At 47.6% G+C, this 24,316-nt stretch overlaps 1 protein-coding gene across 3 annotated transcripts in view; it reads right to left on the minus strand.

The window, feature by feature from the left end:
* The window catches only part of MACROD2 (mono-ADP ribosylhydrolase 2), a 3,190,351-nt gene extending 3,181,128 nt beyond the window's left edge, over positions 1–9,223 (minus strand). For all 3 annotated transcript variants that reach the window (XM_040351278.1, XM_040351279.1, XM_040351277.1), the window contains exon 1: positions 8,918–9,223. In XM_040351278.1, coding sequence (XP_040207212.1) covers positions 8,918–8,963 — 46 coding nt within the window. In that variant the 5' untranslated portion in view covers positions 8,964–9,223. The remainder of the gene's footprint in view (positions 1–8,917) is intronic.
* Between the last annotated feature and the right edge of the window lie 15,093 nt (positions 9,224–24,316).

The raw sequence follows: 24,316 nt of genomic DNA on the forward strand, positions 1-24,316 counted from the left end.
ATTCTTGGCTGAAGGACTGGCCATTGTATTGCACAATGGGCACTTTCACTTCTCCCACTTTCTATTTATTTTACCCTGTGTTTGTCCTTTTTTTTGTTTGATGTTACACTGCTTGTCACTGTGTGATTAGTAGGGTGTGGGTTCTTGGGCCTACCTTAATAAGTCTTGGGAGGGGGTGGACATGGCCTTCTGGCTTAGGTTGCCATCTTTCCTGGGGGAGCCCCACTGAGTACTTGGCTGGGTCTGTTTCAGCAGACCCTCCAGAGAAAGGGGTCTGTCTGGTTTTAGCCAGTCAGACCTAGTGAGTACCTCAGTCCCTGACTGAAGCCTAATGCCCTGGGGATCGTGTAACACCCGTTGCATGTTTTGTGTCACTCTTTTTGTGTGTGCACTTTTTTTGGCACCAGGTAGAGTTTTTAGGTGTGTTTCACATGCCACTGGCTTTCCAAAAAAATCTTTCGGCAGACCCTCCAAAGAATGGGTCCGTCTGGCTTCAGCTGCACGGACCATGTGAAGTACCTCAATCCCCGCCTGGAGCTTAATGCCCCGGGGGATCAAGGTTAGGTCCTTCTTTATGGAGGACAAGTGTAACACCCGTTGCACGTTTTTGTGTTTCACTCTTTATGTGTGTGCACATTTTTCTGGCACCGGGTGAAGTTTTTGGGTGTGTTTCACATGCCATGGGCTTTTAAGAAAAAAAAAAAAAATTTGTTCTTATTAGTTGCCAAGTGGTGGCGATGTGCTAACTGTCCCTGATCAGTGACGGTGGCTATGCAAAACCTTTTAGCGGAATGGTAACCTGGACAGTTAGTATCAGGGTTGACCGAAAGTGTACTGCTCGACAGTTTAACTGAGGGACATTATTAGGCCGCCTTTAGAGAAAGCTGAAAGGGAAGCCTCCAGGTAAGAATGGAGAACCACTGGGTCTGGCCGAAGGGTCAAGTCCCTGGCCTTCTGGCCTAGATTGGTGTAGTCCTTGCTCCGGTCAGTTTTTCGGGATAGAATACTCCCCCCTCCCCCTTCCCACCGGGGGCGGTTAGTATTTCCTGAATGTAATTAGGTAGGAGTGATGGGAGAGATTAATGCAGGGGCTCTCCCTAAGCTCTCAGAACTCCAGGCCTTCCTGGTTGGGGTGGGGTTGCACTGGGCTGTGGGTCAGGTTTGAGAGAAAAAGCCTGTGGTGAATTTGCCCCTGGAGTGGCAATCCAGGGGTGCTGAGGGGCACTTTGAATTTTGTTGGCACCATGGTCACTTCCACACTTTTCTCACACCTGCCTCTAGGGCCAAGCTTTTTGGCTAGGACCAGAGGAATTTTTGATTCCTGGCTGAAGGGTTGGTCATTGTATTACACAATGGCCACTTTCACTTCTCCCACCTAGCTTCTCCCCACTTTCTATTTATTTTACCCTGTTTGTCACTTTTTTGTTTGATGTCACACTGTTTGTCACTGTGTGATTAGTAGGGTGTTGGTCCTTGGGTCTACCCTGAAAGTCTTGAGAGGGGGACATGGCCTTTTGGTTTAGTTCACCCTCTCTCAATACGGTTTCCCTTTGGGGATGCAGACAAGGTGGCTCGGGAGTGAGCCTGCACGGGTGCCCCCGTAAAAAGCTGCTTCCTATGGGGGCATTTTCTTAAGGGAGCCCAGAGCACTGGCAGGGGACTCCAAAAGGGGAGGATCAGGGTTGCTCTGTCCAATTCCACTGTACAGAGCAGGTCATTTCAACAAATTGCCCAAAAATTGCGAGAGTGCGGCTGGCATCTTTCCGCTTCCCATGGAGCCACAGCTAATTACAGAAGGGGAGCCTTCTTAAAGAACTATTATGCGGGGTGGAGTTGGGTGACATCACATCCAGGAAGAAATATTGACAGCGCTAGAGCAGCACCCCACAAATATAGAAAGCTTTTCTGGTTGGCATTGCCCCTTTGTTCCAATGAAGGGAATTATTAAGGCGTCAGCATTCCAAGACATTTTGTACAATTTTATGCTCCAAAAATTTTGGGGACAGCCCCTTCCTGTTCTGACATGACTGCGCACCAGTACACAACATACTGATGGGGACGGATAGCCTCATCCCCACATCCCTACACTGTGGTCGTAGGGGGTCTGTGGGCAGGGGGCTTATCGGAACCTAGAAGCTCCTTTTAACACCCCCCGTGAATGAGTATGTGGTACCTGGTGACATCACCTGGTGGTACCGCCCCCTTGTAAAATCACCGACCCAGCATGCACTGGTTTGTGATGTCACAAGGGTGCAGTGCCACCAGGTGGCATTTTCAGGTGGCTCTGCCCCTTACCTATAAAAGAATGGTCTACTGGCAAGCAAGGCATTCGACAGTTTGCCTTTGTTGACGGCAGATCAATTTTTTTTTTTTATTTGGGGTCTATCGGTGGTGTTGTGATTGATGATAGATCTACATCAGAGGACATTGTTTTTTATTTTTTTATAAAAAAAAAAAGGAATTGTCAAAAAATTTCTGTTTTATTACTTTTTTGGTGAATGGGTAGGGGTAATATGTACCCCATACTCATTCACATAGTGGGAGGGGGCAGGATCTGGGATGAAAATCATTTGTTCTGTTATCATAAGAGAAGGATTCGGGTCTTTCCCTTTGGATATTTTCACATAAACTGTCATGATGAGCTCTCAAAAGCTGTGTACTAATGATCCGATTATCAGACAATCACTCCAAAAATTGTATTTTTCATCTGATTTTTTCATTGTGTGTACTAGGCATTACAAGTAGCTAACAAGATCATTGGTGTCAGAAGCAAAAAATCTTAGTGCTCAAGGAAACCCTAGCTAGCAAGCTCTGAAGCAGGGGTCTACAATCTGCGGCCCTTTACTAGCCTTTATCTGGCCCTTGGAGTACTTTTTCTGCCAATGATATGAGGAAATATTCCTCCTACTGACACCAACAATATCTTACAATGAAACCGATGATGAGATAATATTACTCCCAATGATGGGGCATTACTCTTCCTCCTACTGACCACAAACCCTGAGGCCATGTTTACGCTCACTGGTGCTGGGCCCGAGACATTTTCCACTGGCCACAATCCAGCCCCCCTAAAGTCTGAAGCAGTGTTAATTTTGGCAGCAAATTTCGATTTTGTTTTAGTCTTAGTCAGTGGCGGCTGGTGCTCAAAATGTTTGGGGGGGTGCAAACGGAAAAAAAAAAAATTTGCAGCCTTACTGTGCCTATCAAATGCAGCCACTGTGCCGTCAATTGTCACCACTGTGCCATGCCATCAAACGCAGCCGCTGTGCCATCAATTGTCACCACTGTGCCATGCCATTAAACACAGCCACTGTGCCAATGGTCACCACTGTACATGTCACTGTGCCCTTTAATTGTTGCCACTGTGCCCATTGTTGTCACTGTGCCCTTTTATTGATGCCACTGTTCCCTTTGTCACCTCTGTGCCCATTGTCGCCGCTGTTCCCTGTAAAATGCACTTACCTTTCTGCTTCCATGTCCTCCATTAATGTCTTCTCCCGCCTTGGTGACACTTCAGCCAATCAGGTTCCTGATAACCAGAATCCGGGAACCCAATTGGCTGAAACAGCCGTCAGTCTTATCCAAGGAACGCAGCCCCCTTACGTTTTGAGGATAGACCTTCCGGGAGACTAGGGCTGTACTCGGAAAGCCTATCAGAGCCGCTGGCTCCGGTAGGCACTTCCGCTCAGCTAACCAGCTGCCGTTATTCAGGTAACTGGCGCCCTATGTCCAGTTATCTGAATAGACCAGCGGCAGCTGGCAACCAACAATAACATATATTTGTGCAATACAATACATGACTGTATGTTATTTGCAAGAGGGGGTGGCGCTGCAGCGCCCTCTATAGACGGCCGCATCACTGCAGTTAAAATGTAAAAAATGACATTTTAAGCCAAATCGAAATTCTTAAAGGGCCCTATGGACGGGCTGCCACTGGTCTTAGTACTAAAATGGAATTTTAGTTTTAGTCCCATTTTAGTCTTCTGCAATTGTTTTAGTCGTATTTAGTTGACTAAATCTCCAGGACATTTTGATCAACTAAAATGACCTATATTTTAGTCTACTAAAATATCTCCAGTACATTTTAGATGACTAAAACCTAATGGGTGCAGTTGTAATGCATTATTTGAGCATTTGTTTACAATTTCCAAACTCATGATGGAGTGAAAAATTAAATATGTTATTTATGGTATTGAGGTATGAACACTGAGCACTACAGACCAGTGTTAATTTTGACGTCAAATCTAGTTTTAGTCTAAAGTCCCATACACACTATCAGTTTTCCTGCAGGTTTTTCCCTTCAGGTTTACCAAAACCATCTAATATGAGGTCAAACCTTAAGAGTTTCAATTTGTATGCAATCAGGCAGGCCCTTGCACTACATAGTTTTGGTAAACCTGAAGAGAAAACCAGCAGGAAAACTGATAGTGTGTATGGGGCTTTAATCGTTCGACTAAATTGGCATTTTAGTCCCATTTTAGTTTGTTGGTTAAAGGAGTTGTAAAGGTTCATTTTTTTTTCTCTAAATAGCTTCCTTTACCTTGGTGCAGTCCTCCTTCACTTACCACATTCTTCCATTTTGCTTTTAAATGTCCTTTTTTCTGAGAAATCCTCACTTCCTGTTCTTCTGTCTGTAACTACACGCAGTAATGTGAGGCTTTCTCCCTGGTGTGGAGTGTCGTGCTCGTCCCCTCGCTTGAACTACAGGAGAATCAGGACACCCACTAACACACAGCTCCTTTATCTGCAACGGAGAGAGCGTCCTGACTCTCCTGTAGTCCAAGGGAGGGGGCGAGCACGACACTCCACACCAGGGAGAAAGCCTTGCATTACTGTGTGGAGTTACAGACAGAAGAACAGGAAGTGAGGATTTCTCAGAAGAAATAAGGATATTTAAAAGCAAAATGGAAGGATGAGGTAAGTGAAGGAGGACTGGACTAAGGTAAAGGAAGGTATTTAGGGGGAAAAAATTGTACCTTTACAACCCCTTTAAATGCCATTTTAGTTTTAGTCGTATTTTAGTCATCCCAATTGTTTTAGTCGACTAAAATGGTATTACGTTAGTCAACTAAAATGTTTTAGTCGGTTTTAGTCATCCCAATTATTTTAGTCGACAAAATTAACACTGGTCTGAAGGACAGGAAGCTGGCCTTTTGCGTGAAAAGTTTGGAGACCCCTGCTCTGGAGAATCCTTAGTGCTCCATAGACCCTGGTTGGAAAACCCTGATATGTACAGATTCAACGTCACATGCTTCTAAATGACAAAACGTCGAGACTCCAGTTTAATTTGCTAAAAAGACAAAATGTAAATATGGTCGGGTGAAACCTAAAACTTTTCATCTGATTAAGACACACTTGTAATGTGAAACAAGAGTCAATATGACCTTAAAAACTCAGCGATTGTCCCAGGTGTAGTTAATGCCTGGCGCGGAGGGACATGAAAGGGTTTTGGACAAAGGTCAGAAAAACGAACTCAATAACCGTTTCTGGCACGATTGGTAGGTAAGAAGAGGCAACAAACTACGAACAACAACATTACAAAATACTTTACAACTATTGTAAAATTTACAATTTTGTTTTTAAATAAAAATGATTAAATGAAACAACATAAAATGAATTTAATAATGATGAAAAATACAAAAGTAAATTTAAAAAAAAAAGAACTTCACAGATGGCTGATCATTGTCATTGACTTATTGGAGCTCCAGGTTTAAAGGGGCTGTAAAGGTTTGTTTTTTATTTTCTATATAGGTTCCTTTAAGCTAGTGCACTGTTGGTTCACTTACTTTTTCCTTCCATTTCCCTTCTAAATGGTTTTCTTTGTCTGAATTTCTCACTTCCTGCTCCTCCTCAGTAAACTGTTCAGTAAGCTGTTCTGACTGACTTTCCACCACTCGGATGATGGGGGCAAGCTTACTGAGGAGAAACAGGAAGTGAGAAATTCAGACAAAGAAAAAAAAAACAATTTAGAATGGAAATCGAAGGAAAAGGTAAGTGAACCAACAATGCACTAGCTCAGGGATAAGCAATTAGCGGACCTCCAGCTGTTGCAAAACTACAAGTCCCATCATGCCTCTGTCTCTGGGTATCACGCTTGTGGCTATCAGAGTCTTGCAATGGCTCATGGGATTTGTAGTTCTGCAACAGCTGGAGGTCCGCTAATTGCATATCCCTGCGACTAGCTTAAAGGAACCTATTTAGAAATAAAAAACAAACCTTTAACCCGTTTAATGTTAAAGAGATCTGTGGGCAGCAGTGTACACCGACACACACTCAGGGCTCCAGATATAGCTGGACAGGACTCTATAATATACAGCATGGTGTATGGGCCAGGTGTACACAGAGACACATGCATAGTATTCATTGACCAGCACATGCAGGCATAATGATGCCAAGTCTACCAGCTAGTTGGTACAGGAGGACATTCTCTGCTTGACTGCGCACATATTAAAAATGAGTGTACTCCGGATCACACCGCCTATGGATAAGGAGGAAGAGGCAGGGACAGGCAACTCAACTTTCTGCATATTTAAATACTTCAAGGGGGCGGTAGCCATATCTCCGTGGTGGTCAACTTTCTTGATATAGGGGACCTTAAGTGTGGCTCCTGACATCACTAAAGGGCCTGCACACAATAAGTGACAATAAAGCTATAGAATACTCTGAGGACATTCAGCAGGAGATGATCAGAGACTGAACATGCTATAGAAGATATTCGACATGATGTATGGTTTATTACAGACATACTACAGGAGATGATCAGACTACGGATATGTTAGAGGATTTGTTGGAGACTGGGGACATACATCTGGATATGGCTGGAGACATGCAGGCGGGCTACAGGAGAGGGTCAGAGGCATGAAGATGGGCTACAGGAGAGGGTCAGAGACATGCAGGCGGGCTACAGGAGAGGGTCAGAGACATGCAGGCGGGCTACAGGAGAGGGTCAGAGGCATGCAGGCGGGTTACAGGAGAGGGTCAGAGACATGCAGGCGGGTTACAGGAGAGGGTCGAGGGTCAGAGGCATGCAGGCGGGCTACAGGAGAGGGTCGAGGGTCAGAGGCATGCAGGCGGGCTACAGGAGAGGGTCGAGGGTCAGAGGCATGCAGGCGGGCTACAGGAGAGGGTCAGAGGCATGCAGGCGGGCTACAGGAGAGGGTCAGAGGCATGCAGGCGGGCTACAGGAGAGGGTCAGAGGCATGCAGGCGGGCTACAGGAGAGGGGTCAGAGGCATGCAGGCGGGCTACAGGAGAAGATCACAGACATGCATGCAGACGGGCTACATGAGAGGGTCAGAGACATGTATGCATGCAGACGGGCTACATGAGAGGGTCAGAGACATGTATGCATGCAGACGGGCTACATGAGAGGGTCAGAGACATGTATGAATGCAGACGGGCTACAGGAGAGGGTCAGAGACATGTATGCATGCAGACGGGCTACAGGAGAGGGTCAGAGACATGTATGCATGCAGACGGGCTACAGGAGAGGGTCAGAGACATGTATGCATGCAGACGGGCTACAGGAGAGGGTCAGAGACATGTATGCATGCAGACGGGCTACAGGAGAGGGTCAGAGACATGTATGCATGCAGACGGGCTACAGGAGAGGGTCAGAGACATGTATGCATGCAGACAGGCTACAGGAGAGGGTCAAAAAAATGTATGCATGCAGGCACACTACAGGAGAGGGTCAGAGACATGCAGGCGGGCTACAGGAGAGGGTCAGAGACATGCAGGCACACTACAGGAGAGGGTCAGAGGCTACAAAAATACATAGGAAGATGGTCAGAGACTGCAGACACAACTATAGGAGTTGCTGGAGACCGGGGTCGAGCTTCAGGAGACACATTACAAAAGACTGCTAGAGATATTATTACAGCCCTTTACAAATCAATGCATCCACATGTGTGCTCAATAGACTCTCTCAGTAAAATCCATTATAATAGATCCTCAGAGAAAAAAATAAAAAATGATAGAATGAGATGCGTGATGGCAAAGAAAAAGTAAGAAACTTTACTTGCTGAGTAAGCACTAGGTAAAGAAAACCCAGGGGCCCCAAGGGCCACACAATAAGTGGCTAAGGGCCCCAGGTTCAGCCCTTGCTTCATATATAAATGCAGGCAAGAAAAGAAAACATGTGAGCAGCATGCTGACCACCTCCCCCATTGTGTACATTACTAAGCCGGCTGCCCTGGTAAGAGGCCATTCTCCATAAAGCTGACCACACATGTAACAATCTGATTGTACAATCTTCTTCAGATCTGACAACTATGTAACACAAGAGTCTGCCAGAATGGATACTTATTGATGGGAGAGAAGAGGTAGGTGCTCATATGACATCCATCATTGCTTGTACAGAGATTTTATGGTCAGAATGTAACATGCATGTGCTGATTACAGCTATAGGCTCTGGTCTTAGTCCAATAAGGAGCCACTGGATCCTAGCATCCAATCAGAGCTTTCCTTTCCTTTTCAAATCAGACATGGATAAAGGCCATTTAAAATCTGGTTGCTATGGGGCTGTGTGCAGTAACCCTTGGCAACCGTCAGGATTTCAGTCACCGATTTGCCATGAGAGAAGTCACATGACTGCTCCATAGCAACCAGTCAGCTACCCACAGCCAAGCACTAGAGAAATGAAAGGATGGATCCTATTGGTTGCTAAGGACAACAAAGAGACTTTGCACCACTTTTGGCACCTGTGAGCCCAGCACATGTCATTGTGGACAGAATGGAAGGAAGGGCATGCTGGGACTTGTAGTTCCCCTACACCAGCTGTCCTGCAGATCACCCCCCTGTACCCCAATGAGGAGGAAGCAATGGTGATGAGGAGGAGGGGGGGAGGGTGACACAGAAGAGGAGGGGGGGGGGGGGACATGTCTCCAATGTGACTAAGAACAAGAAGCTGTAGCTACCTTTCTCCTCTTCCCAGGGCCTTTTCTTCTTGTTGCTGTTGGGCATGCTGTTGGTGATGTTGTTGGATTTGGTCTGTAAGTTCCCCAGGCTAGCAGCAAATTGTGTTTGTGAACTCGGGGGAGAAAAGAGAGGAGAGTGGGGGGCGGGGATGGATGGGGGGGCTAATCACAACACCCTGAATTAGGAGCACGAGCTGCTGATATGATTTGGATCAGTGATGAGGAGGATCCCCGCAGCAGCAGTAGCAGAGAAGACACAGGCAGGAGATTCTCCCCGGCTATGACCACCTCCTCCTCCGCCTGTCAAACGGGTCACACCTCCCACTATTCCCAGCACATAACCGCACGGACCGCCCCCTCCGCGCCGATCGCACTCTGCTATTGGCTGCGGCGCTGGGCCCGTCAGCTGGGGGGCGGGGCGGACGGGGAAGGTAGCGCGGTGCGCAGGCGCGTGGCGTGTTTTGGGGGGCGGAGACACGGGACGTGTGTCTGTGTATCGTTACAGAAAGACAGTGTGCGGAGTCCGGCCACAGGGCACAGGGGGGCGGGGGAATGCAAATGAGGGTGACGTCACGAGGCACACCGGGCAGGTGACAGCTGATAACTTATCAATAGTGATCAATGAGTGTCAGCTCTTCAGACACGGCCAGTCTCATAGCTTTACAATGATCCGGATAGAACTTTCTAGATCAAGTTTACAGGAGATGCTCAGCTGTCATCACTATAATAGAAGAGGAGACACAATGTGGAGCAGCTGTGCATGATGCTAACCAATCAGCTTGTTCAGTAAGAACTGACTACACATGTGATTGGAGGGTGGTAAACACATGAAGCTAAGCCACTCTTCATTTAACCCTCTGCGCAGCATTATGGTGTGCACCACTCAGCACAAACTCACATGTGCAGGGCCGTCTTTAAAGCGGGAGTTCACCCTAAAAATAATTTTTAACCTTAGATTGATGCTCATTTTGTCTAGGGGAATCAGCTAGTTTTTTTAAAATTGAAGCAGTACTTACCGTTTTAGAGAGCGATCTTCTGCGCCACTTCCAGGTATGGTCTTCGGGACTGGGCGTTCCTATTTTGATTGACAGTCTTCCGACAGGCTTCCGATGATCGCATCCATCGCGTCACGAGTAGCCGAAAGAAGCCGAACGTCGGTGCGACGCTATACGGCGCCTGCGCAACGACGTTCGGCTACTTTCGGAAAATCGTTTACACACGGCTCTCCCCGTTCTTCAGCTCCGGGGACCGATCGCCGCACACTAGCGGCGATCGGGTCCGCGGGACCCGCGGTCCCGTTCACGGAGCTTCGGACCGGGTCGTGGGAGCGTGCTGCGGGCGCGCGCCCACGACCCACGGCTGGGTACTAGTACAGGACGTACCTGTACGTACATGTGCCCAGCCGTGCCATTCTGCCGACGTATATGTGCAAGAGGCGGTCCTTAAGTGGTTAAAGTACAGTGACCTCATTGTCCTGTTCAAGAAACCAGTAGTGAGATGATTGGAGCTTTGTGACATGGCGCATTATCCTGCTGGAAGTAGCCTCAGAAGATGGGGACACTGTAGTCATAAGGGATGGACATGTCAGCAACAATACTCAGGTAGGCCGTGGAGTTTAAACGATGCTCAACTAGTACTGAGAGGCCCAACGTGTGCCAACTCAGATAGCAAGTATAATTTGCCACAAATGTGTGGCAGTGTTGAATTGTAACTCTGTTAACTTGCTTCACATTTTCACTGGTAAGTTGTACACTTGCAGAGCACTTGAAGTACAAGTTCTAGTTGACACTTTTGTAATTTGTAGCAAATTTGCGTAGAAAGTCTCTAGCAAGAGTAACATTGCACTGGTGAGTCTACAGCAAGAGCTCTGCAAGTCTCTACAGCATGAAAATTCAGCCACAGTGACCCCTTGTGGTGGGATGACTATTGCACAACATAACTGAACTAGAACTTGCGGCAGACTTGCAAAAATAGTTGATCTGGAATCATGCAATGCGGACTTGCTGCAATTGTGCAACACATTTGTGAAGCCTGGCAAGTCTAGCAATAGCTTAGCAAGTCATTTTCAAACTTGCAGCTCAATTGCTTGCTATCTGAGAACAAAATATCCCCCACACCATTACACCACCGCCATCCATTGATACAAGGCAGGATGGATCAGTGGTTTCATGTTGTTAACACCAAATTCTGACCCTACCATCTGAATGTCACAGCTGAAATTGAGACTCATCAGACCAGCCAACCTTTTTCCAATCATCTATTGTCCAATTCGGGTGGGCCTGTGCGAGTTGTAGCCTCAGTTTCCTGTTCTTAGCTAATAGGAGTGGCACCTGGTGTGGTCTTCTGCTGCTGTAGACCATCTGCTTCATGGTTCGATGGGTTGTTCAGAGATGGTATTCTGAATACCTTGGTTGTAACAAGTGGTTATTTGTAGGGTTGTCCAGATACCGATACCAGTATCGGTATCGGGACCGATACCGAGTATTTGCGGGAGTACTCGTACTCGCGCAAATACCCCCGATACCTAAATAGAATACTTTCCCCCCCCTTTCCCCCCCGCCGCATCGCGCCGCCGCATCGAGGGACATGGCTAGAGGGACATTGCTGCATATGTGAGGGACATGGCTAGAGGGACATTGCTGCATATGTGAGGGACATTGCTGCATATGTGAGGGACATGGCTGCATATGTGAGGGACATGGCTGCATATGTGAGGGACATGGCTAGAGGGACATTGCTGCATATGTGAGGGACATGGCTAGAGGGACATTGCTGCATATGTGAGGGACATGGCTAGAGGGACATGGCTGCATATGTGAGGGACATGGCTAGAGGGACATGGCTGCATATGTGAGGGACATGGCTAGAGGGACATGGCTGCATATGTGAGGGACATGGCTAGAGGGACATGGCTGCATATGTGGGGGACATGGCTGCATATGGGGGGGACATGGCTGCATTTGGGGGGGACATGGCTGCATTTGGGGGGGACATGGCTGCATATGGGGGGGACATGGCTGCATTTGGGGACACATTTAAAAAAAGTATCGGTATTCGGTATCGGCGACTACTTGAAAAAAAGTATCGGTACTTGTACTCGGTCCTAAAAAAGTGGTATCGGGACAACCCTAGTTATTTGGGTTACTGTTGCCTTTCTATCATCTATCTGCCCATTCTCCTTTGACATCAACAAGGCATTTTCCTCCACACAACTGCCACTCACTGGATATTCTCTCTTTTTCAGATCATTCTCTGTAAACCGGAGAGATGTTTGTACGTGAAAATCCCAGTAGATCAGCAGTATTTGAAATACTCAGATTAGCCTGTCTGGCACCAACAACCATGCCACATTCAAAGTCACTATAGCCCCCGTTCACAACGGTGCGACTTATCGTGTGATTTGACATTTCCAAATCGCTTGGAACTGTTCAAATGAGTGCGACTCCAACTTTGCGTTGTTGCACCAGAGTACAGCACACCAATAATAAAGTGGGCGGTAAATGCATGTGACGCAGGGTGGCCAATCTTTATGTTCTCAGAGGGCATGCCCAGCACAAAGACTGAGCTGTCAAAGACTGTTCTCGGTCCAAACTAAGGGCCCTTTCACACTAATTGCAGTGCGGAAAACGCACATTTCCTACACCATGCAGGCAGAAAGTGTGCATGGGTGCTATTAATTGTCAATGCATGCACCTTGGAATCACCAAGAGTCATGGTATCGCATTTTGGTGCAGTGCGATTTGAAAAGTCACACCTTCTGTACTCTGCCTGTTCCCACATGTTTGGCAGCCCACTGAAATTAATGGGGTGCCCGGAATAAAACAAACATGCACATTGTGGTGTAAAACAGCCTTAAAGGATAAGTTCACCTTTAAAAAATAAATGCAAATGTTTTTGCAGGTAAAAAATAGCATTTATTTTTTCTAAGGAGCTGGCAGAGCCTTCTGCTTACAATCATCAGGCTCAGGCTCAGGCTCAGGCTCAGGCTCAACCTGCCTGCTCATCCCTCCTATATGGATAGGTAGTTACCTGACAGCAGGAAGGCCAATGGAGCATTAAAGCTCTCACCTCACCAGCACCCTTGCAGCTCATTGAGAACTACAAGCTGTCCGCTGTAATGGCTGACAGTACTTGTAGGCATTTATTCACAGGAAACTGTGACTGAATGAAGAAGCCATGTGGGAGGGGGATTGAGGAGGAGTGGTTGCAGATGCTGCAACATGGTACATTTTCCACTGGTGTAACAAGTTACAAAGTTGAACTTATTCATTAACCAGAAAAAGAAGGTGGACTGCAAGCACAGAGCATTTCGCTCGCAGTCCACCCAGGTGTCTTAGCAAAGCAAATTAATATTTGCTTTTCTAACACTGAACCACTTCTCAGCCAATTAGGAGGCGTGGATCTAATACCCATCACCTGTTTGGCTGAAGACACAGGCGCCCTGATTGGATGCCTAACAGAACGGAAGAAGACACACATGGGAGGACAGATAACCATGTAGGACACAGGAGCTCGCCGCCATGTGATAGACGTGAAACTAAAATGAAAATTTTATGTTATGATTAGAAATATTAAAGTGTATTTCGGTTAATATTTCCATATTTCTTTTATATATTGCTTATTTTCCTTGATAAGTTCTATCAGAGATTGTTTTAAAGGGATTTGATGTTTTGTGAAAAGCAGAACTGTTTTCCAAATTAAGAAGCTTCCCCACCCCCACATCCTGTCTTCAGCTCACCAAAAAGGAGTTCATGCTCTGGACTTGCTTATGCCCACATAAGGCGATACTCTTATTTCCTGTGTATGAATATCAGAAGAGGACGATTTGCTGGAACTATTTCCCAACGAATGACTGTCATATTCTTCCTCCTGTCCTGGACTAGCCCCTTTCCCAGCCCACTTCATTATACCCTTGCAGTTCTGATCGAGAGACCCCTATCATTTAGGGTAGAACAAAGACCTTGCCATGTGGTTAACAGAATGGGAGGGTAAATGGGTGGAGTGGAGGGTTATTGGGAGGGATTGATGGGTGTGTATTTTGTGACCTCATGAAGTCAATAAATCTAAGAGGAGAGGGCCGCCTCCTTCTCTTCTTTCATTCTTCTGCTGTATTCTCTGTGTGTGCGTCTGTCTCTGGTCTGCTCTTCTCTCATCTTCCTGCTGTGCACTCTCTGCTCTTATCTTACCTACTGCATCTGTGTGTGTGTGTCTGCTTTTTGCTGCAGCTCCAGCCCCAGAAGCTGTGTGAGTGTGTGTTCGTTTGTCTTTGCTTATTTCAACAGATTATACCAGTGAATCACGGCAAGTCTATCCTGTTTTGAGGCAGGAAAATAATCTAAATCAGCCATTACCCGCTGCCTGACCCGCCACCAGGATTGGGTAAGTGTGTGCCGGTTCAGAAGGCGAGCAGGGGGGTAACAGAGGCTGCATATGATGAGCACAGAGGCTGCATATGATGAGCACAGGGGTAAAATATGATGGGCACAGAGGCTTCATATGCTGGGCACAGAGGCTTCATATGATTAGCACAGGGGGCTGCATATGATGGGCACAAAGGCAACATATGATGGGCACAGAGGCTGCATATGATGGTCACAGAGGCTGCATATGATGGGCACGGTGGCTGCATGTAATGGGACACAGTGGCTGCATTTAATGGGGCACTGTGACGGTATTACAATGATATCCCCGTCAACGTTCCCTTCTTCCCATAACGAAAATCACCCCAATATTCCACGAGGAGGAATATCCCTGGAGTCGCCCAGAAAGCCACACATGCCAAGCTTACTGCTGGAACAACACAGTTTAATGGTTTTTTCTCAGCTTTTTATACAGTCCAAGACATTCAAGCAATGATGAAATCTCCACCTCCCCCTAATCACACACTAAGGCTAATTACTAAAACATTCTAGACAGGTCGGCACCGACCGACAATTATCATGTCTAATCACTGCACATTCCTTAAACAACAAACCACCTTCACACACTAAGTTTCCTAGGCAGACATTTCGTCCCTGCATGCAGCTTGACACCTATTAACACCTCTGAGTATCAAAAGGTTTTTACACAGCGTTATCACACAATTAAAGGCCTTTCAAAGCTAGCCTTATTTACATATGAACAGTGTTCACAGAGAGAGATGAATCACTCATGAAACACCTGTTACCTCTAACCCACAGAATTAAGTTAGCAGGGAGAGCATTAAACTGAGACATATAGGCAAATGCATCACAATGGCCCTCCTTTTTCTCCCTGCTCCGGCAAACCCGGTTGGACCTTCCCTGGTCCAGTAGGGTTGACGGGTTCAGAGCTTTTAGTCCGAGGTTAACTCCGTTTGGCGTAACTGACCTCCTTTGGCAACTGCTCCCGGGTCGTCAGATCACACGCCGGTCAGTCCCCAAGTCTGTGTGTGATCTGCAGAGTCACCAGAAGTCAGTGTGAAGACGGCGAATGGGTCTGTGCGCCGCCATCTAGGTGTCCCGCTATGGGAGGGGGCAGGTTATAGCTCTGAAGTGACAATCACAGGAGATTCATAAAAGAAAAAGTTATATTTGTTGAAATGCTGTAGCACTGGTGCTCAGAGTTCGGGGGGGGGGGGGGAGATCAGTGCCCCATAGGGTCAGCCACCCTCTGCTCCCTCCGCAGCCGCCGGTTCTCCTCTTTGAGCTTCTCCAGCTCCATCTCCAGTTCATGGAGCCTGGGGGGGTCAGCCTGCTGTGACCTCAGGTGGTTGTTCTCCTCCTCCATGCGGCTTATGCACTCCTCCAGCTCTATGTACTCACGGATCAGCTCCTGCTTGCTCATGTCCTGCAGGCTCTCCACGTGGTCCTTCATCATCAGGAACTGGGTGGTGGTGTAAGGGGCCACCGGTGGGCCCTTGGTGAACATCTCGGCCCGCATCTGGGACGCCCGCTGCGTCTCCCTCTCCTCCAGTCGCTTCTTCTCCTCCCAGGTCAGCTTGTTATACGGCTTCCAGGACCTCTTCTACTTGGGGGGTAGCCGGCGGTGCCTCTTTCTGCCCAGCTCCCTCCAGGGCCCCTCCGTCTCATGGCTGTCGCCCATGACCAGCTGACAATGGTGTTCCCTGTTGTCCGTAATACCAGATTGTACCGTGAGGACTTCGTAAATGGTGTCCAATGGTTCTTCCGGACCCAGCTCCTGGAGATCCCAAGCCGAGTCTACACAATGGGCTGCTGCTGGTGGGCGGTACCCAGGTTGAGACCAATTTGACCTGGTGTTGTCGTTCATGGGGCAATTCTGCTTGAAGTGACCCAACTGTTTGCACCGGAAGCAGCGTTGTTCGTTGTCCTCCTGGCGTGGATAGCGAGGGCTCGATGTCATCGGTCTGTTAGGTGGTTGGTATCTAGCGGCTGGTGGGTGTGAGGGCGCCGTTGGTCGTGGAGGTTGTACCCGTAGTGTGACCTGGTTTGTCTTGCGAGTATCCGCATATTCATCCGCCAACTTCGCGGCCTCTGGTAGAGTCATGGGCCTGCGATCTCTCACCCAATCTTTGACATCCGTCTGGATGTGATTGTAAAATTGCTCCAGGAGCATTAGTTGCAAAATGTCCTCTGCGGTGGTGGCCTGGCTGCTGTTAACCCAGTTAGAGGCCGACAGGGACAACTGGCATGCCCATTCCGCGTAAGAGTCTTTCGTGGTTTTGCGTGAGTCCCTGAACTTCTGTCGGTGGGACTCTGGGGTTACTGCATAACGAGCCAGGAGCACTTCTTTAACCCGGGCGTAGCTATGGATATCCTGATCTGGCACGGTCCGGAAAGCATCAGAAGCTTTGCCTGACAGTTTGCCTGACAATATTGCAACCCACTCTCTTCTAGCTATTCGGTGCAGGTTACATTGTCGCTCAAAATCCGCCAGGTAGTTATCAATCTCACAGTCCTTTTCATCAAAAGCTTTAAAAGCGCTAAACGGGATCTTCCTTGTGTCTGCTGTGCTGTACTCACTGTTTGGAGGATGTGCGGCTGCTTGTTGGACTGCTGCCAGTTTTAACTGTAGCTCTGCGTCTCTTATTTGTTTATCCTTCTGTAGCTCTGCGTCTCTAATTTGTTTATCCTTCTGTAGTTCTGCGTCTCTTATTTGTTTAGCCTCCTGTAGTTCAGCGTCTCTTATTTGATTAGCCTTCTGGAGTTCTGTGTCTCTTATTTGTTTAGCCTCCTCCGCTAACAGGTCCATCACTTTCAGTACCACATCCGGCGTTGGGTTCGGGCCGAACCATGCTAGCTTCTCTCTCATTAGCTTGTTGGCTGGCGATTCCTCCTCCTGAATCACTGGTGTCTCCATCTTTTGTACTGCTGGCGTTGCTGCAATTCCGTCCTCCTGGTCTATCTCCATTGATTCTGCTATGATAACCCGCTTGGTTTTGTTGCTAGCAATCCTTCTACGAACTTCCAGTAGTTCTTCCAGTGTCTGCTTGGAATCCGGGTGTGAAGGGGAATAGAAGGGAAAAATCCCACTGCTGCCACCAATTGTGACGGTATTACAATGATATCCCCGTCAACGTTCCCTTCTTCCCATAACGAAAATCACCCCAATATTCCACGAGGAGGAATATCCCTGGAGTCGCCCAGAAAGCCACACATGCCAAGCTTACTGCTGGAACAACACAGTTTAATGTTTTTTTCTCAGCTTTTTATACAGTCCAAGACATTCAAGCAATGATGAAATCTCCACCTCCCCCTAATCACACACTAAGGCTAATTACTAAAACATTCTAGACAGGTCGGCACCGACCGACAATTATCATGTCTAATCACTGCACATTCCTTAAACAACAAACCACCTTCACACACTAAGTTTCCTAGGCAGACATTTCGTCCCTGCATGCAGCTTGACACCTATTAACACTTCTGAGTATCAAAAGGTTTTTACACAGCGTTATCACACAATTAAAGGCCTTTCAAAGCTAGCCTTATTTACATATGAACAGTGTTCACAGAGAGAGATGAATCACTCATGAAACACCTGTTACCTCTAACCCACAGAATTAAGTTAGCAGGGAGAGCATTAAACTGACACATATAGGCAAATGCATCACAGGCACAGTGGCTGCATTTAATGGGGCACAGTGGCTGCATGTAATGGGGCACAGTGGCTGCATTTAATGGGGCACAGTGGCTGCATTTTATGGGCACAGTGGCTGCAATTGAAGGCACAGTGAGGCTGCAATTGCATCAGATCGCACCGCTGCTATTTGCAACATATGTCTCAAGCGTATCTCGCGTGGCCAAAACATCACCCGCTTGGGCACCACAGGCTTGACCAGACATATGTCGACCTGCCATGCAGTTCGTTGGCAAGCGTACCTCAAAGACCCACACCAAAGAACAAAGTGGACCTCCCCTTGCCCCTCATCAGCTGGGATCTCCAACCCCACTATACCCTCAGTCCTTTTTGAAGCCTGCACTGATAGGACTGATGGTGTAGAATTAGGTGTGTCACAGGCTAGTACATGCGGGCAATCTACTATCGGTACACCGATGGCATATTGTACCAGGCAAATTTCCCTGCCCCAGCTGCTGCAGCGCCAAAAGAAGTTCTCTCCCAGCCATCCACATGCCCAGCGGTTGAATGCTAGCTTAGCTAAATTGCTAGCACTTCAACTGCTGCCTTTTCAGTTGGTAGATTCTGCCCCCTTCCGTGAGTTTGTGGAATGTGCGGTACCTCAGTGGCAAGTTCCCAAACACCACTTTTTCTCACGGAAGGCGATTCCAGCTCTCTACCGGCATGTGGAAGGCAATGTCCATGCCTCGCTGGACAGGGCGGTCAGTGGTAAGGTGCATATTACCGCTGACTCATGGTCCAGCAGGTATAGACAGGGACGTTGCCTATCTTTCACGGCCCATTGGGTGACTCTGCTGGCAGCTGTGACACACCTCTCTCCTCCACCCCCTCCTTTTCTTCTTCCTCTGTGGCCTCTTCCTGTGCTGACGTGTCCTCGGAACCAGCGGTGCTCCGTAGGCGTTCAAGGGGCTACGCAGGTACGCAGGCAATGAGATGCCATGCGGTGCTTGAGCTGGTGTGCTTGGGGGACAGGAGCCACACTGGGCCAGAGGTTCTGTCAGCTCTGCAGGGGCAGGCTCAGAGGTGGTTGACGCCACGCCAGCTTAAGCCAGGGACAACTGACCCATGTGCCCTGTTTTGCTCATGTCCTTAACTTGGTGGTGCAGCGGTTCTTGGGCAGGTACCCGGGCTTACAGGATGTCCTGAAGCAGGCCAGGAAAGTCTGTTTGCATTTCCGACGGTCATATAATGCTAGTGCTTGGCTGGCAGACCTCCAAAGGGAATACAACCTGCCCAAGAACTGCCTAATCTGTGTCATGCCCACCAGGTGGAGCTCTACGTTGGCCATGCTGCAGCGGCTGCACACGCAGCAGAGGGCCATTAATGAGTATCTGTGCCAATATGGCAGCAGAACTGAGTCAGGGGAGCTTGTTTTTTCCCCCACGCCAGTGGGCCATGATCAGGGATGCATGCACTGTCCTGTCACCATTTGAGGAGGCCACGAGGATGGTGAGCAGTGACAGTGCATGCATCAGTGAGACTGTCCCTCTTATTCACATGTTGGAGCACACGCTGCATGGAATAATGGACAGGGCCCTTGAGGCAGAACAGAGGGAGGAAGAGGAGGACTTCCTTACCTCTCAAGGCTCCCTTTATCCAGACAGTGTTCCTGCTTGCCCACCTATCACACAGGAAGAGGAGGATTGTGTCAGCATGGAGGTGGAGCCTAGCACTCAGCATCAGCAGCAGTCTTCAAGGGATCAATTACAGTCCCAAGAAACCCATAGACTTGTAGGTGGCTGGGACGAGGTGGCTGTGGATCATGTCGTCCTCAGTGACCCAGAGGACTCCACACCGAATGCCTCAGCAAACCTATGTTGTATGGCCTCCCTGATCCTGCAAAGCCTGCAGAAGGATCCTCGTATTCGTGCTATCAAGGAGAGGGATCATTACTGGCTGGCAACTCTCCTTGATCCACATTACAAGAATAAGGTTGCAGGACCTTATCTTGCCGGCGCAGAGGGAGCAGAAGATGAAACATCTTCGGGAGGCCTTGCAGAAAGGTCTGTGCAACGCGTTCCCAGAGACTGGGAGGTTACAAAATCCTGGTCCTGGACAACATGTTGCTGAGGCTTCGGTCAGTCACAGAAGGAGCGGTGGAGAAGGTGGCCGTCTGACCGATCCGTTCAGACAATTTTTTAGTCCGCAGCCCCAAGGTATGACCGGTTCCAGCAACCATCGCCAGCGTCTGTTTTACATGGTGCGGGAATACCTAGGGGCAAGATCAGACTTGGACACCTTTCCCACTGAAAATCCTCTGGCTTACTGGGTCTTGAGGATGGATCACTGGCCAGAGCTTGCACAGTGCGCAATTAAGCTACTGGCTTGTCCCGCATCCAGCGTTCTTTCAGAACGCACATTCAGTGCTGCTGGAGGCTTTGTAACCAATCACAGGGTGCGCCTCTCCACCGACTCGGTCGATTGACTGACCTTCATAAAAATTAATGAGGCTTGGATCACCACCAGCTACCAAGCACCTGATGCTGATGTAACTGAATATTTTTTTTTTAAATGTCAGATCCCTTCAAGACTGCCTATACTGATGCTGAGTGACTATCCTTTTCCTCCTCAATGATCATGCTGATAGCTTGTAAGAACATTTTTGGTTCTGGGCACCGCCACCAGTGGCTAAGGCCCAATTTTTCTGCCCCTGTTTAACAGGGGCATTTAATTACAATTTTTGATGCAATACTTTGCAGCGGGCTCATTTCTGCGCTCCAACTAGTAGTGCTGAATCTACTGAGAGAGGATTCCGGACCATAATTGTCTCCAATCTTATTGGAGGGTCTGTGGCAGAGACTTAATCCTAAGTTCGAGTGATACTCTGGCTGCCAGGCTGGTGAGAGAGGCCTGTCCAGGTGCGCTATACCCACTCCGGCTGGGGTGGCGAAGTAAAGTGTCGTTGGAAGCAGGACTGTTTCCCGTATTCAGTTACACCTGGATCTACTGTCTCCTATTTGCTATCCCTTCACCTTTCTACTGTTTAATCGTTTTTACCCGGCTTGGTAATAAAAGCACAGAAAAGACACATGCTGTGTGCATATTCCCTTTACTACAACTCTCATCAAGTACCCTAGACGACGGAGATACAGGGGTAACATGTCACCCAAAACAAACCAGCAGCTCCTTCGGGGGTAATGCTACACAGGCATGACTCGCAGAGGATTTGTAGTTTCACCACAGCTGGAGGGCCGAGATCGCCTACCCTAGTGTCTTAAAGCAGAGTTCCACCCAAAAGTGGAAGCTCCGCTTATATGCTTCCCCCTCCGGTGCCACATTTGGCACCTTTCAGGGGGGAGGGGGGAACAGGTATTTGTTTTTGACAGGTACCCTTCCCCACTTCCAGGACACAGTGCTGTGGTGTCGTCCCTCAGAAGTTTGCCTCCCTCCTCCCCCGCTGGGCCAGTTAGAAAGCACAGCTAGCTTCAAGCATGTGCAGTAGGGAACTGGCTGTGAAGTCGAAAGGCTATGGTATAAATGTCAATATGAAAGTCGAACTCCAGCTCGAGCATTTATTTTAGCATTGGCTAGACTAAAGATTCTCTTCCTGTTTCAATTACTGCCAGTTGCACTTTATAAACCAAGTCCTGCCCAGCCCTGGATGGTACAGAGAGCTGCAAGCATGTGATGAGAGCTGCTTTATTATACTGTGAGTGCATGACTCTGTGCTTAGGGGGAGGATGTCCTGTATTCATAGTCTTTCCTTATGCTTACTTTACACCAGGGCATTTTTTCAGGGGGAACTCAGTTCCACCACCTCTGGCTCAGACCCTTTGGTGCCTTCTCACCACAATCACTTGTAAACACAGAAGTCTGGTTTCTGTGTTTACAAGTGACAGCTCTGCACTCTGTGTGTAACCCCCCTGAACTCTGCACTCTGTATGTAATGCAATCCTGGTATTTAATGCCCCTCTAAGACCCACCTACTGTTTTTGAAATCTGAACGGGGTCGTGGTGAGTTCCTGCACCTATTTTCTGAGAAAAAAGCTCTGCTTTACACCTACAGGTGGACCAAGCACAGCTGCATTTCCGTGCATTTCTTGCATGTTCCCACGTGTTACGGTAGGACAGCTCATTCATTTCAATAGGCTGCCCTTGCGAGAACACCAAAAAGTAGTCCCTGACTCTTTTCTGAAAATGCATGGTGCTTCGGCACCATGCAGTTTGGCGCGTGTGAAAATGTGCACGTTTGTAGACGCATGGCAGCACCACACACATCTTCTAAATGCTAATGGCAGTGCATTTCTTTGTGTATCGATGAAGCGTGCAATTTTGCGCATGTTCCTGACATGCACTAATGTGAATTTTGAACCTAGGGCCGGATTCACGTACAGCCGCGTAAAATTGTGCGGGCGTAACGTATCTGATTTACGTTACGCCTCCGCAACTTACACGGGCAAGTGCTGTATTCTCAAAGCACTTGCTCCGTAAGTTGCGGCGGCGTAGCGTAAATCGGCCGGCGTAAGCCCGCCTAATTCAAATTGGATCAGGGGGGCGTGTTTTATGTAAAACTACTGTGACTTGACATGATTGACGTTTTTGCGGAACGGCGCATGCGCCGTCCGTGGAACTTCCCAGTGTGCATTGCTCCAAAGTACACCGCAAGGACGTCATTGGTGTCGACGTGAACGTAAATGACGTCCAGCCCCATTCACGGATGACTTACGCAAACGACGTAACTTTTTCAAATTTCGACGCGGGAACGACGGCCATACTTAACATTGTTACGCCGCACTTATGCCTCATATAGCAGGGGCAACTATACGCCGGGAAAAGCCTAACGTAAACGTCGTAACTTTCCTGCGTCGGCCGCGCGTACGTTCGGGAATTCGGGTATCTAGCTAATTTGCATACTCAACGTGGAATTCGACGGAAGCGCCAGCTAGCAGTCAAAAAAAAATGCAGTTAAGATCCGACGGCGTAAGAGACTTACGCCTGTCGGATCTAATGGATATCTATGCGTAACTGATTCTAAGAATCAGGCGCATAGATACGACGGGTCGGATTCAGACTTACAACGGCGTACATGGCGCTGCGTCGTCGTAAGTCCTTTCAGAATCTGGCCCATAGTCTTCTGAGCTGAACTATGCTGAGTATCATTGAACTTGAAAGACTGAGGACATCTTGTGGCCAAGAAGATGCACTGCAAGAGGCAGCTCCAAACTGAAGGTAGATATTGCAGTCAGCGCTGTTCTTTTTTAACATCCAGTGAGACAAATGAAGCCCAAGGTTGGACTTTAATCCAGAACTCTCAGCATTGCTAGTAGTAGAAACTCATTAATGGATAGACGCGAAAAATATCTCCTCAATAACCATTTGCGATAACTAGGGTTGCACCAATTCCAGTATCGGTATCGGTGCCGATACCAAGTATTTGCACAAGTATCGGTACTCATTCAAATGCACCAATACTTTCAGGCTCGGCTCTTTGAGCTATCAGCTGAAATGTAATGTATTTTTTTTTGTGTTATTAAATGTTCTTCTGTTTAACTCCTTATATCTTAATTTATTCTTTTTTTTTTTTTTTTTGCTGTTCACGTCTATTTTATAAACGATAAACAATTAAAAAAAATGTTTTTTTGTTTGCTTTGTTCGTTAATATTTTTACACACTTAACCGCTTCAGCCCCGGAGGATTTGGCTGCCCAATTAACTGGGCATTTTTTGCATAATGGCAATGCGTCGCTTTAACTGACAATTGCACGTCGTGCGATGTTGTACCCAAACAAAATTGACGTCCTTTTTTTCCCACAAATAGGGCTTTCTTTTGGTGATATTTGATCACCTCTGCAGTTTTTATTTTTTGCACTATAAACAAAAAAAGAGCGTCAATTTTGAAAAAACACTATCTTTTACTTTTTGCTATAATAAAAATCCCAATTTTTTTATTTTTATTTTTAATAATTTTTTTCTCAGCTTAGGCCCATATGTATTCTTCTACATATTTTTGGTAAAAAAAATCGCAATAAGCGTATATTGATTGGTTTGCGCAAAAGTTATAGCGTCTACAAACTATGGGAAAGATTTATGGCATTGATATGTTTTTCTTTTTACTAGTAATGGAGGTGATCTGCGTTTTTTTTGCGGTATTGTGCTGTTGTGGCGGACAGGTCAGACACTTTTGACACATTTTTGGGAACATTGACATTTACAGAGCGATCAGTGCTATAAATATGCACTGATTTTGTAAATGTCACTGGCAGGGGGTGATCAAGGGGTTAAATGTGTACCCTATTGTGTGTTATAACTGTGGGGGGGGATGGGACTAACTAGGAGATTTGACAGATCGTGTTTTCTACTTTGAGGAGACCAGACAGAGCGT

Source organism: Rana temporaria, chromosome 4 (assembly GCF_905171775.1).
Source record: "Rana temporaria chromosome 4, aRanTem1.1, whole genome shotgun sequence".
Lineage (NCBI taxonomy): Eukaryota > Metazoa > Chordata > Amphibia > Anura > Ranidae > Rana > Rana temporaria.